Source organism: Manacus vitellinus, unplaced genomic scaffold, assembly GCF_001715985.3.
Source record: "Manacus vitellinus isolate BGI_N305 unplaced genomic scaffold, ASM171598v3 scaffold_4_pilon, whole genome shotgun sequence".
NCBI lineage: Eukaryota > Metazoa > Chordata > Aves > Passeriformes > Pipridae > Manacus > Manacus vitellinus.
In genome coordinates this window covers 37,541,708-37,555,422 of record NW_021940604.1, presented here as the reverse complement: position 1 = coordinate 37,555,422, position 13,715 = coordinate 37,541,708, and the positions used below count along the sequence as shown (strand labels likewise).

At 37.4% G+C, this 13,715-nt stretch overlaps 1 protein-coding gene across 1 annotated transcript in view; it reads left to right on the top strand.

The window, feature by feature from the left end:
• The window catches only part of CD109 (CD109 molecule), a 76,992-nt gene that overhangs the window by 40,037 nt on the left and 23,240 nt on the right, over window positions 1-13,715 (top strand). The window contains exons 14-23 of the mRNA XM_029962831.1: window positions 591-767; window positions 1,621-1,773; window positions 2,383-2,457; window positions 2,880-2,940; window positions 3,470-3,605; window positions 4,186-4,303; window positions 7,018-7,131; window positions 7,345-7,563; window positions 9,086-9,230; window positions 9,796-9,972. Coding sequence (XP_029818691.1) covers window positions 591-767; window positions 1,621-1,773; window positions 2,383-2,457; window positions 2,880-2,940; window positions 3,470-3,605; window positions 4,186-4,303; window positions 7,018-7,131; window positions 7,345-7,563; window positions 9,086-9,230; window positions 9,796-9,972 — 1,375 coding nt within the window. The remainder of the gene's footprint in view (window positions 1-590; window positions 768-1,620; window positions 1,774-2,382; window positions 2,458-2,879; window positions 2,941-3,469; window positions 3,606-4,185; window positions 4,304-7,017; window positions 7,132-7,344; window positions 7,564-9,085; window positions 9,231-9,795; window positions 9,973-13,715) is intronic.

Genomic DNA, 13,715 nt, shown 5'->3' with positions numbered 1-13,715 from the left:
GTCTTCATTAATAAGTGCTATGATCCAGTAGCAACAGATTTAGAGTGAAAAAATTGATGCTGTGGACCTGAACTCCCGGTATTTTGAGGTACCTTCAGACTAACTCTAATCTGTTCTGATAAAATGAATGCCTTCTTTTAACTGGAGCACATTACTGGGCCCCAGTTCACACTCTGTATGGTGCAAGCCAAAGTGTTCTAGGTAGGGGTGTTTTGGAGGTTTGCTTTTAAAACGATATGCCTGAACCAAAGTCAAATGCTTTTACAGAAGACCCACATGAACCAACCCTACTACAGTTGTATTTTTATGTTCTCGTAGCATATGTGTGCGTTTGTTGTAGTACATTACTTGTGCATAGTGATACAGGAATTAAAGCACAAAAAAAATCTATTACTGATATTTAAATGTTACATTACCTATGTGTTCCATGTCCATTTTCACAGAACTGGTCAACCACCTAGTGAAAAAAAACCAAAACCACCACTGCTATATGTCTCTTCTTTTAACAACTACTTGTAGAAGGAATTGCTGAGCTTACGACATATTGAGATATACCAACAGACTGAGTGATTTTTTTTTCCCCCTTTCAGGTATTATCTAAGGAACAAATTATGGGTTTTGGCACGAAGTCTGCAAAAACATTCACTTTAACGGCAGAAAATTCCTGGGCTCCTTTGGCATCTATACTTGTATTCTATGTTGATGAGCTTGGAGTAGTTGTAAATGATGCTCTCACTGTCCCCATCCAACCTGTTTTGGATGACAAGGTAACTACATTGAACTTGAGTCTGAAACTGTGGTTTTGTCTGGTTGTTGCATGGTAAATGGTGTTTTAGATCATAGGATTATAAATGGAAAAACTTCATCATTGTGGACCTAATCTGAGGCTTGTACAAGTCCTTGGAAAGACTTCTGGTAATACCAGTGCAGTTAGAGTCCAGCTATTGCCTATTTGAAAGAAATTTCTACTAGCCCTGTGTGTTCCACGTAATCAGACGCACAGCATCTCCTTGTGTTTTTAATAGTTTGGTCAATTACTGAGCCAAAGATTGCTCGGCATAGGTACTCCTGAGTGCTCAAAGTGTGGAATTGTAAACGTTTATAAAGAGCTTGTTCTAGCCAGGCAGTGGTCACACTGTAGGTAGATGTGATCAGTGTTTGTTTCATGTGACTGTGCATACTTTAGCTCAAAACAACTTTAAGAGGAGTGGGAAAACTGTTGCATCAAGGAATTGATTTTTTCTAGTGTACCAGGATGAGAGTTGGTCCATTGTGCAAATAAAAGCATCACTATAACTTTTTACGGGTAAGACCACCCAAAGGCCATCAACAGGTTCAAATTCTGTCTCTCCTATGGAAACTTTAACACCTACAACCAGACATCAGTAAAGAGGCTATTTGCCCTGCTGCATGAAAAATGTCTCCATGTGCCTCATGATTTATGCAAACTTTCGAAAGTCCTAGGAAAGGGACTCTCAAAGGTTCAGAGTTCCTAAGAAAAGCAAATCCATAGCCTTAATTATAGCCAAATAATCTAAAAAAATACTTCCTTGGGATTGTTAATGGCTGTAAATATCACTGTATAATTTAAATCAGTGCTGTTTTTTACTTTTTTTCTAGATTAAAATCTCTTGGAGCAAAGATAAGGTCAAGCCATCTGACAAAGTCTCCCTTAAAATTAGTACAACAGAACCAGGATCAATAATTGGACTTGCAGTTGTTGATAAAAGTACAAAGCTTCTAGGAGAAAGTAGTGACCTAACAGAAGATGCTGTAAGTACATAGGAAATTAAAGGTTTTCATTATTGTGTGTATGAAAGATGTATGCTTATGGAAATGCTACAGATTATATGCTGAACAAATAATGTTCTTCGGGCAGGATTTTCAGTCTGTAATCCTGTAAATATTTTTTTCTTCTGCAAGTAACATGAGCAGAAAAGACTGTAAGGCATACATGGTTATAGGCACAGCATTTCCAATACCAGTTAATATTTTATTGTTCTTCCATTTGATAACCTGCTCAGTTAAGTCTTGACAGTTTCTTTCAGGAAAGATGAAGAAGTCAGAAAAAAACTCTAATGATTTGTGCTTTGTGCACTCCAAAATTAGTAATATAAAATAAAGAATTTTATTCTTTAAAGAGGAGAATAAATTATTCACATTTTTTAATTCCTTTTACTTTCTCTAGTGCATAACCATTGCAGCTTAATTCTCTTCATCCTGTCACAGATTGTTTTCTCTTTGATACGAGACCTAAGTAAGCTACAGCTTGTGGTACAGCTCCTATGAAATAGCATCTACAACAGTGAAAGTTTTGAAAAATGTGAGTTTGCATTCACTTTGAATGATTTTGGGTTTTTTTGTTTTTTTTTTTTGTTTTAGGTCATCCATGAGCTCAATTTATACAGCACAGTGCAGTATTTTCCCCTGGTCAGAGGTTCTTTTGGTGTATTTCAGGTACTTCTTTTTTTACATTATAACCTGGCTTTTTTTAACTGCTTAGTGATTTGCACATCACTTGCTAGAAGAAAATGTACTTTTTAAAGTTTGGAACTGTAGACGGTGTACTGTTTTCATGGCTTATATGGGTTTTGAATTGTGAAATTTATTAATATGTAAATACTCTGAATGCAAGTAAATATGTTTATACTTCCATAAATACAGATTGCTTTATGCTTGACAGACTCTTCCCTTTGAAAAGTTTTCAGTCATTCAGATTCATATGATCTCTGTTTTATTAGTTCCTGTATATTACTTGCTTTAGTTCTATGATTACTTTATGACTTTATTTACATAGAAAGAAAGGAAAAGAAAATAGATAAGCACTGTTGATGTCCTTAATGTCCTGTATTGAGATATACTGTATAAATTTTGTCCAGAAATGCAGCCTTTGGGTATCAACTGATGCAATTCTTGAGGAAGATAAGGAACATTTTCTTTGTAAGTAATAAAATAAATGTATTCAAATCTAATTTACTGAGTGGGGAGGAGATACAGGGGTTAGGACTCCTATTATGTTTTACTGTACTGCATACAGGCTATATACAGCCTTGCAAAACATTCAAAAGTTCAAGATTTACAAATGCATACAATTAGTATTTTAAAAACTTCCTTTTTGTTGCTGTCCTGAGTGACACTTAAAGGATTGAGGGTGAATTGAGTTTTTATTTGCAGTTCCAGTTGATATATTTTGCAAAGGTATAGTCAAATTGCACCAGTTTCATAACCACTCCAGAAGGGCCATGTAGAAATTAAGGTTTGCATGAAACTTTTTTATTCTTAAAAAAAAAAAAAGACAAACAAAACCCCAAGAAAAGAAATGTCCTAGTGCCAGAGTAGTCTTATCATATATAACAAAGCTATAGATTATACTCCCAACACCGTCTTAATTTGAATTTTCTTAACTGCATTAATTTGTTTTTTCTAAATATAGGTATTTGTAGGTAGGACAGTGTTTTTTATTTTGTAGATGGTGGAATGATACCCATAGAAGATGGTTTTGGTGATGATATGCCAGTATCTAAAAATGGACCTCCTGATTTCAGCAATCTCTATGTGAGGACACATTTTCCAGAGACTTGGCTATGGATCGACACTAAAACTAGGTATAAGATTAGAAGCAAATGGAAACTGATTTGCATTTGCCATTGTTATTTTGTAGGTTTTAGTAGCATTCTGCACTGATGCTGAAAAACACTAAACGATGTAGTAGTATTTATATTCTGCTACCACCTAGAGGCCTCAAGTGAGATTGGAGACCCAAAAAATGAGATGTGCAACTGCACAAAAGAGGACCATGCCTGACTGAGGGCCTAGCAGTTTCAATAGAACTAGATAAAAATCCCCAAGACAAAAGGAACTCTCTTGCTTTTACAGATGGGGAGATAATGAATAGGGAGACCCAGCCTTTTTCTCTACAGTACATAAGAAGATGGTGATTATGGTGTAATGTGATTCAGTGTAATTACCTTCAATTCATGTAATTTAAAATAATTTAAATTTTGTAAATAATTTTGCTCCTATCACAGTATTTCTAAATGATTAGAAAATGAAAAACAGATAATGAGCAGCTTTTCCTGCCAGGAATTTGGACTTAGTTTTTCATGCGTTTTAAAAATACGTATCCACTTACTGATGTTGGTAAGTGGATAGTTTTGAAAGTCTGCTCTCCCCTTCTACCATCAGATCTGACACAGAAACCACAATGGAAGTCATTGTACCTGATACCATCACATCCTGGGTTGCCAGTGCTTTTGTGATGTCTGAAAACAGCGGGCTTGGAGTGACAACTGCTCCAGTGGAGGTACTAAAGTGCTACACAGTTTGCCTTTGAGGCTGTAACGCTGTAGGTTGTTACTGGCAGCTGTATTTTAGGTCTAACATCAGCCATCTCCTTATACTAATGAAGAGATTTAGAGGCCGTGTGTATTCAAACTGTAAAGAAAACGTCATCACTGAAGACATATGTGATACTGTATCTGCCTTCCCTTCCTGCTCATATAAATCCACACAGATATTTGGATACTCGTTTCTGTTGGAGCAATTGTTTTGTTAGAGTACTTACAGGATGTGCCCACTTCAGAATCTTTGTATGCAGAAAGGGGCAATGACTGCCTAGGACAGTGTTCCATGCTTTCTGCCCACAGCGTGTTCCATGAGCTGATAAGGCATACAGTGAGGTTTGCACAGACTAGCTGGGATGGCACAGGCACTTTGCTGCTCTGCTAACACTTACCCCAGGAGGGAGAATGGAAGAATTACTCAAAGACTAAATTGCTTTCATTTTTCTGTCAAAACCAGTCTTGGAGTAAACATGGGTGCAACCTGCTCTAGGTAAACCTGCTTTAGCAGGGTATTGGACTAGGTGCTATCCAGATATCCCTTCCAACCCAGCCATTCTGAGATTCTGTCATAGGTGCTAAATTTTGGATGCCTTTGCTTGAGGAGCAGAGTGGACACTGAGAGGTAGCCATGGGATGAGATGCTTCTTGCTGCCAAATTCCTGTCTCCTCAGACTCTTTTTGTGCTTCCAAGTGTCCAAATAGTTTAGCAATTTAAGCTAAATTCAGCACTCCTCAGATTAGATCTCTAATCTGAGATTCCCAGTGCAGTACAGGTGCAGTTGTCCTAGGCTCACTCTGTGTTCAAGGAAATCTCTTGTTTAAAATAGGAATTAATTTTTCCAGTCTCATTTAGCTAGTCTTTTTTATACTATGAATAACCTTCTGAAAGTAGTTATCTCTCTCCATTCTCCAATTAAGTACCTACATTTAGAAAGTTTGAGACTGCAGTACTGGATCACAGATTTCCATCTTGATGCCTGGACTAGCACAAACATAGCTTGGAGACAACCATTTACCCACTTTAAGTTCTCATGCCCTCAAATTCTTGGGGAAGGGCAACTTTTGAGATCCAAACTGAGATCTAGATCCAGATTTTGTAGTTGGCTGCTATACCAGACACAGAACATGTGCTTTGAACATCCTGATTTAACTCCACCACAGAATTTGGAGCCTGATCTGGATTTTGAGGTTAAGTCTCCTTTGAGACTGGAATCATGATTCTTGTTTCTTTCACTTGGCTTGACAGAGATGGGAAAGAAAGAAAAATAGTTTTCTGGTTTAAACTGTGTGGAAATACACACTTGGCCTCTCCTCCTCAAATCTGAGAAGGCCGCAAGTAGAACAGATGTTGAGATTATTATTTAGCTATAATCACCCACATGCACTGTTCAGTACGTCACCCTTGCTGGGATGTTTAGATTGAGCTTAGAGTTCCATATGGCCAAAAGATGTTAATCAGTACCATACAGAGAGTCAAATAAAAGAAATACATGGCAAGTGTAATGGGGAAATAAATAAGAGACGTGCATGCTTAATGTCATTTACTGCTTTGCATCTTGGGCTTTTCTGACTTCTACTATACAGAATGTTGATAATTTTACTCTGTTGTGTTTTATTGTAATATACTGGAATATTCCTGAGTGTAAAATTTTAGTTTTAAAGAAAAGTAAAACAAAAAAGACAAAGAAAATAGGTATGTAGGGAAAATCCTGACTAGAAACTAATCAAAAAATCTCCATCAGAACTTCTCTAAAGTCTAATATCTAAAGAAGTTTTTGACACTGAGAGCTTTAGCAAACAAGTTTTCTTTAAAAAAACCACATTGGAATAGATGCTAGCTAGAAAAGAAAAGCTGTGGGGTTTTTGGATCTGAAACTCAAAACACTTGGAAGAATTTCTTTAATGAAAACCAAATTAAAACCATTTTTAGTTGCCATTTCAGTAATAAAGGATTTCATGTCTCAGCCATTCTTGCTGTACAGATGTTCATAAACAGTGAAATTTTGATCCCATTCGACTTGATGAGAGCTTACCACTGACTTCTTAGAGCCAAGATTTCTTCCAAAACCCTCTGTTCACAGATAAAAGTAACTGCTTGCTGGTGTATTTCTGCAGTTTTTTCTTTTAATTAAGAAAATATGTATTTTTAGAAATATGACTAAAGAACTTATGCCAAGGTTAATATTAAAAAATAAAAAATCATTCTAAGGTGTTATTGAATTATAAAATTTGGGAGAGTTAGTTATTTTGTATTCCAGCATGCATTTCTCTATTGACATAAAGACAGGACAACTGACAGAGTCTTAATCATTCATTACCTATACACTCAAAACAATTCACATTTACCTTAATGCAATCTCAGGACAGATCACAACTTCCAAACTTGCCAGGTAAGACTCTTAGCCCTAATTCAGTTGCCTTTGTTGAGACCTTGCCCTGCAAAGCTGTCAGCAGCTCTCATCTGAGTGGTGCCTCTGAGTTCCCACAAAGGTGCTAATGACCAGAAACCTCTTTGCCTTCTGTTTCAGCCCTGCAGTAATACCTTTAGTCAGCTGTAGACTACAAGTAAACATACTCTATCATCTGAATTTAAAAGTGATTGGAAGATATGTTGTATAGTAATTTTCTTGCTAGTATCTGATTGTTGGGGCTCAGTGCTGATTTTGTTTTGCAGCTAGAAGCATTTCAACCTTTTTTCATTTTCCTGAACCTTCCATACTCCATCATCAGAGGAGAGCAGTTCATTTTGGAAGTGAACATCTTTAATTATTTGAAAGAAGAAGCTGAGGTAAAATAACAGTCTCTTTATCTTTGAATGTTACTAGATACTGCAGGGTTTTCATCAGTGGTAGAGACCAGGTCTTTCTTTTGTGAGAACTAGAGTATTTCCTTTAGTGGACAGACCATAATGCTTTTTCTCTATACACAAAACAGGTGGCAGTTTATGAAAGCAGCTTTTCAAAATTAACACTTTGTATTGCAAATATTACTGTATTTACAGGTTACTGTGATCCTGGATATGAATGATGCTTTTGAAATTATTCTAACATCAAATGAAATAAATGCTACAGAAAATCGACAGTCTATATCTGTACCAAGTGAAGATGGCAAAACTGTTCAATTCCCAATCAAGCCGAAACAGCTGGGAGAGATTCCCATCAAAGTGACAGCAATATCATCTGCTGCTTCTGATGCTATCATTCAGAAAGTTTTAGTAAAGGTAAACAGTCTTCAGCTTGGCTTGTTCCTGAAGTAAATTGTTCCTTGAAATAGGCAACAAAGTGCAGCAAAAAGGCAAACCAATTTACTTGTCTGCCTCTTGCTCTGTGAGGTTGGTTTGGTGTCAGGTGGCTTTAGGTAGAAAACACGTATTTTAAAATAATTTCTCCTTTAAAATTCTTCAGATCCCCTTCCAGGAGTTGACACGAAGATCTGTTCTACATCACATATTTAGTCCAGTGCTTCTGAAAGCAAGGTCAAACCTATTTGTGCATCAGTGAATGCCTGGTGCTACAGCTAGCTTAATAATCTGTGGAGAGTGGACCTAGTAACTGTGTTATGGATAAATACAATCCATTTTGCCATACACTTGGCTTTTGTTCAAAGCCTATTTTATATGGACATTTCTGTATTTTGGTACTGGTGCTGGATTTTTAGCCTCCAGGCTTTCTGATAAACCAGAAACTGATAAGACTTGCTTAATTTAGGATGTTAAGGTCTGATTCATGTTAGACTCCATTTCAGTGGAAGGTAGTAGACATTTGTACATCTCATCCTAGAATGAATGCTTAATATCATAGAATCAGAAAATGGTTGAGGTTGGAAGAGACTAGTCCAACCTTCCTGCTCAGCGCAGGATCAACTACAGCAGGATACTCAGAGTCCTGTACAGTCAGGTTTTTAATATCCCCAAGAACAGTGCCTTCACAGCCTCTCTGGGCAGCTTATTCTAGTGTTTTAACACTGTCACAGTTTAAAAAATATTTTTTTATGTGTAAGAGGAAATCCCTTTATTTCCTGTGCATTGCCTCCTTTCTACTACTGGGCACCACTAAGAAGAGCCTGGCTCCATCTTGCTTACGCCCTCCCGTCAGGTATTGATACACGTTGATGGGATCCCCCTGAGCCTTTTCTTCTCCAGATTGAACAGAGGCAGCTGTCTCAGCCTCTCCTTAGACTGCTTAAAACCACTTCCCTGTAGGGTTGTGAGCTGTTTTCAGGTAGAACCACTTACTGTCCTTTCTGTTGAAGTTCAGTTGTTGTGCAGAAGAGAATAAGAGTCCAGTACACCATTTATTTTCTCTACTTCAAGGACAATTTTTCTCAAGGTATTTTGCATCCATGAGGAAATGAAACCTTTATGGACATGTACCTAACTTCAGTTTAAGTCTTTCTTGTATCCCTCAGTACAAGCTGTAGGACTGTAGAGAACATGAAAGGCATCACCTCCAGCCTTGCCTGTGCCTTGGCATGGAGCTCTCTGGAATCAGAGATGCTCTCACTGACTTTGCAGGTGTATAATTGCTACATGGGCTTGAAATGCAAATAGTGGAGGTGGGTCTTTATGAGAAAAACATCTCTGTGTCAGTTTGGCTGGGCCAGTAGCTCAGGTTCTTGATGTGTTAGCAAGCAGCCCAAAACACCTGACTGTTTTAGATCCTTCAATACAGTAAGCGCAGAACTTCTGTCCTAAAAGCGATAAACTGATTGAGATTACAATAATCCTGTCTTTATCTTGATAGGCTGAAGGATTGGAACAAACATATTCTCAGACAGTTCTTTTGGATTTGACTGGGAATAAGCGACAATCAGTGTCCAAAGCTTTGGATTTCACTTTTCCTTCTGACGTTGTAAGTGACAGTGAGAGAGTGCAGATCACTGCTGTTGGTAAGAATTATCTTATTCTGTTTCCATCTTTAGGGAATGGCATTAATTTTTATTTAATTGCAGTATTAATAGGTTGAATCATTAGTTCAAAGGAATTTACCATTACGCATTAGACTAAATTTCGGAAGACATTATGGATGGACTGTTTTATTCCTTTATTTAATTTATGATATTATGCTGTTTGTATGGTATGGTATTTTCAGAGTTGGAGAGTTGGATTTTAATCAGGGGAGGTCCTGCTAAGTTTGCTAGTATCCTGTTTTAATTCTACTATCTGCAGAATAAAACCTATAACCTGACTGATAATTGTTTCCTGTGACACTTGGGCTTTGATAACTGTAGGTGAATTTGAAATTACTCTGTGGTTGGAAAGGTCTGTAGGGATCTGGGTCAGTGGGCATAAAGTCAATGAGAAGAGTAACTATTTTTTGTGCCTGATTAGTGGTGTTTAGAAGAAACATTCCTAATACATCGAACCAGCATAGATTTCACTACCCTTTGTGTGTGAGCTATGCATTTATTTGCAGTAAGCTTTAATTAATTTTGATTAAATTTTATCTTTCAGGTGATTTACTTGGGCCTTCTATCAACGGTTTGTCATCATTGATTAAGATGCCTTATGGCTGCGGTGAACAGAATATGATCAACTTTGCTCCGAATGTTTATGTTTTGCAATACCTGACTAAAACCAGGCAACTGAGAGAGGATATTAGATCAAAAGCTGTATCATTTATGAGAAAAGGTCTGTATGTGTAAAAGAAAGATGGTAGATTTCTAAGAACTCTTACTAGTAGAAAGGTATCTGGGACTCTGCATTTAATGTTTGAAATATTGCTCTTCTGGTGAGATGAGAACTGGAAGAAAAGCCCACTTTTTATTTCTTTTCCTCTTTTTTCTGGGCTGACAGAAGTAGACAGCAAATTTTTTTGTTTACAAGGGCATGTTTGCTCACAAAAAAACGTGTTTTTATATAATTGCTTTTTTTTTCAGATTTCCTAGATGGTGGTTATTTCTCATTTGATAAAACTACATGTGAGCAAACATTTCTGACCACTGCCTGAGGCACAGAGGTTGAAAATTAGTCAGTGAGCAGAGTGAACTGTATTCATCCCATCTGTGTATCTGTCTTCGGTGACGCCACCCTGATCCTGACATGTCCTTGTAGAGCTCAAGGAGTGGCGTTTGCTCTGGTGGCTGACTTTGATTCCTCAGTATTTTAGACTTGCTCAGAAGTGAACTCTGTGCTGGAAATCAAAAGCTGGAACAGTGTAGTTGGGAACTGTTGTATATTTTAATCTGGAGATACTCCAGGGCATCACAAAATGTGGAGAACATAGTTGCTCTGTGCTTCTCTGTGCCTTTTGGATCAGACAGCATCCAACTGTGATGCACCACACTCACCACCTGTCAGTCTCCACGCTGAGAGCCTGGTTCACAGAGAGCAATGAGACCATCCCCATGTGAGCTACACCCCTACTAAGGCATTGTGATGACAATTTCAGTTTTTATTTACTCTCTGCAAGTATTTTTTGTTTGATTTTTTAACGTTGTTGACATTTCCCTTGGAAAAGGCCCAGCTAAAAATAAATTTTCCTTTCATCAAGATTCCAGTTTTCTGTCAAAGCAGTTAAATGATTTTTTTTTTTAAACCCTTTTAAAATTTTTTAAAAATCCTTCCTCCTGGTTTAGTTGAAAAGTATGTTGGGAAGGAAGAGATTTTGTAAACAACTACTCTGAAGTTTGTAAGCAATCTATCACTCTTTTAAGCTTTAGCTTTAGTACCATAACTTTCTGAAGTTTTCCAATAGCCGATTTATTAAAGCTGTTTCAAAGCAAGTCAAAATTATAGGTTTAAATGTCACTTACATACCAAGTGTTGTGTTACTTAACTTCTTCCTGAGGCTTTGGATTGATGTACATGTTTTTCAACACCATAATAGCCAAAACAGCAAGTCTGCTGAAATATTTGTAACCTTAATATAGAAAGGAAGCACAATCTAAAAAATACTCTGATGGGGTTTTTTTTGGTTTGGTTTGGTTTTGCTTTATTTTAACAATTTATTTCAGTTGTTACACTGACTTTAAAAAAGTGTAATCTTGAAGTTGAAATTTATCTTTGGTCTAAGATGTAATTTTTCTAAACTCAGTTTTTTAAAGGATTGTCATGAAGTTTAATTTAAAACAGACTTTTTCACATCATAATTCATCAAGTATTTGAAAAAGTGACTTCAGAATCTGTAGTAAATGTAATTAATTTTAAGGCTAAATGCTTGTGAGAGGAAGGGATCATATAGCCAGAAGAGACTGCTATATGATCTTATAGGAGTTTTATTTACCTAGAACAAAGGCAAAACCAGAGAAAAGTTGCCTTTCAAACATATTTCTTTAATTGTGGTAATGACAGGTCCCATCTTTAAATCACTTCTTCTGAAATGAAAAAATTCCTGGTTGGTCTGAAAACTTTTTTATTAGACCCAGAAAAATAACAGGTTTGAGCAGTATTTCCAAGCTGTTTGAAATGTGAGACCCTTTAGTCTTTCACATATTTCTGAAGTCCTTTCCATCCTGATGCAGTCCTCTTTCACTCTTGCTCAGTGAGCCTCCTACATCTCCTGGGTTCCAGCCAGTCCTCTGGGAGTACTAGTGTACATCTTCGTAATAGGATCCTTCTTTTCCTTGCCTTTCCACTTGTACATGTTGACATTTGAAGTATCATTTTCCATGTCTGATGGAGTGCACGTTGGAATGAACGTGGTGGTTCACAGGCTCCAGGTCTCCCATTCTAGCGTTTTCTGCAGGCTTCCCCACGTTGGATATGCTCATGTTTAGAGACTTGCGTGACTGCAACGGGGTTGGCATTGAGACAAAAGCACACAGACTGTAGGAAATAGCTGAATGATCTCTCTGTCCTCCCTCTGGTTCTGATCTTTCTGGTTGCTCCCAATCTTCAGTTCTGGGATAAATTTATCCCCTGTTTGCTCCTCAGCAGTCTTAGTTAAGCAGGCTGTTGGTCTTAGTTTAGTGCTTTTACACCACCAGGGAGGTGGTGATTATAATACTTATTGCTGGCCAGTTCTGCAAAGCAGCAGAAGACCTTGTTTTCAGGCCTTGCAGTCAGATATTTCTGAAGAGGAAGCAATCTATTTGTATATATACATAAATTTGTGCTCCTCATAGAACATTATTTTGATGCTTAAACTTTGACAGTGACTTTTGTTTTCTTTGGTGACAAATGCCACTCATTCCGTCTTTTTTTTCCTTCCATTTAAGAGTGCTTTGCTCCATATCATTAGCTGAGGTGACAGGTGTGTCTGTATGGGAAATATCCACCATTTTTAGTCATGTAATTAGCCACTGTAATGCTAAATATGTTACAACCCCCCTATATTTTAAGTGAAAATTTCAATTGCAAACTCTTCTAAAGAGTCAAAAGCTAAATTTGATGCTACTGAGATTACATGGGAGCATGCCCAAGTATACTGTAGCAGTTTAGATTCACATCTCTATATCTCTCTCTCTTCTGTTACAGAGAGACCATGACTAGGATTTGATTTTACACCGAAACTGAGACTGAGGGACCAAACCATTTGTTCCTTAGTGATTAAGGCCATGATTCACTCACTGTGACTATCTGTAGTCAGGATAGTATGTAAATGGGTGATTAATCCTTTATCTGTGAAAGCAAGGAACATTTTACAGGGGAACAGTTGTAGCTGGATGCACCTCACGGGACGTATTCATAAATTCATTCATGTAGGACTTACTGATGTTGCCTGAGAGTTTTCCTTCTGCCTGTCTGATTCTGTATTGTCATTCTATATCCATCATGTTTTAGACTAATGAATATACTTTCCTAATTATAATAGCTAAAATAGTAAAGCCAAGGGAAAACATGAAGTGGGGGGGAAAGAAGAAAAGATGTCATGTGAAATGCTATAAATAGATATCATTATTGTTCCAGATACAAAAGTGGCAGGCAAAATTTAATGGAGGAAAGGCTTTAGATATCAGAAGCTACAGTAAGTAATTTTTAGTGTTAATGAACATTGATTTTGTACTGAAGTCAGCTACTGAGTAAGGATGCTGCTGGTGGTTTTAAGCAGCTGGTGAGCCCTTGAAGCCCTTTTATAATGGATGTCCTGTAGTCAGGAGAAAGCTGCATTTGTTCTGGATACTGAAAAATCTTGGGATACATTTTAAATGCTTGCTTCTCAGGATTTCAGGATCTTCAGGTCTTTTGGCATTTTTCACTCATTTCAGAACAACCTTTTCCAGCATGCTTTTTCTGATAGCTTGTAATTTGATTGGCAAAAGCCAGCTGCTGAAAGGGCCTAGTTTTCAGCAACACGTGTAGCCTTGCCCTTCCAGTTGGAAAAGACGTTTTGCTGGAAAGGTAGAGCATTTCTGTAGGTGTACAACTTCAGCTCCCCAGAATGCTGAAGCACTGAACTCTAGCTGCTACTCTGCTCTGCTCTCACTGGAACA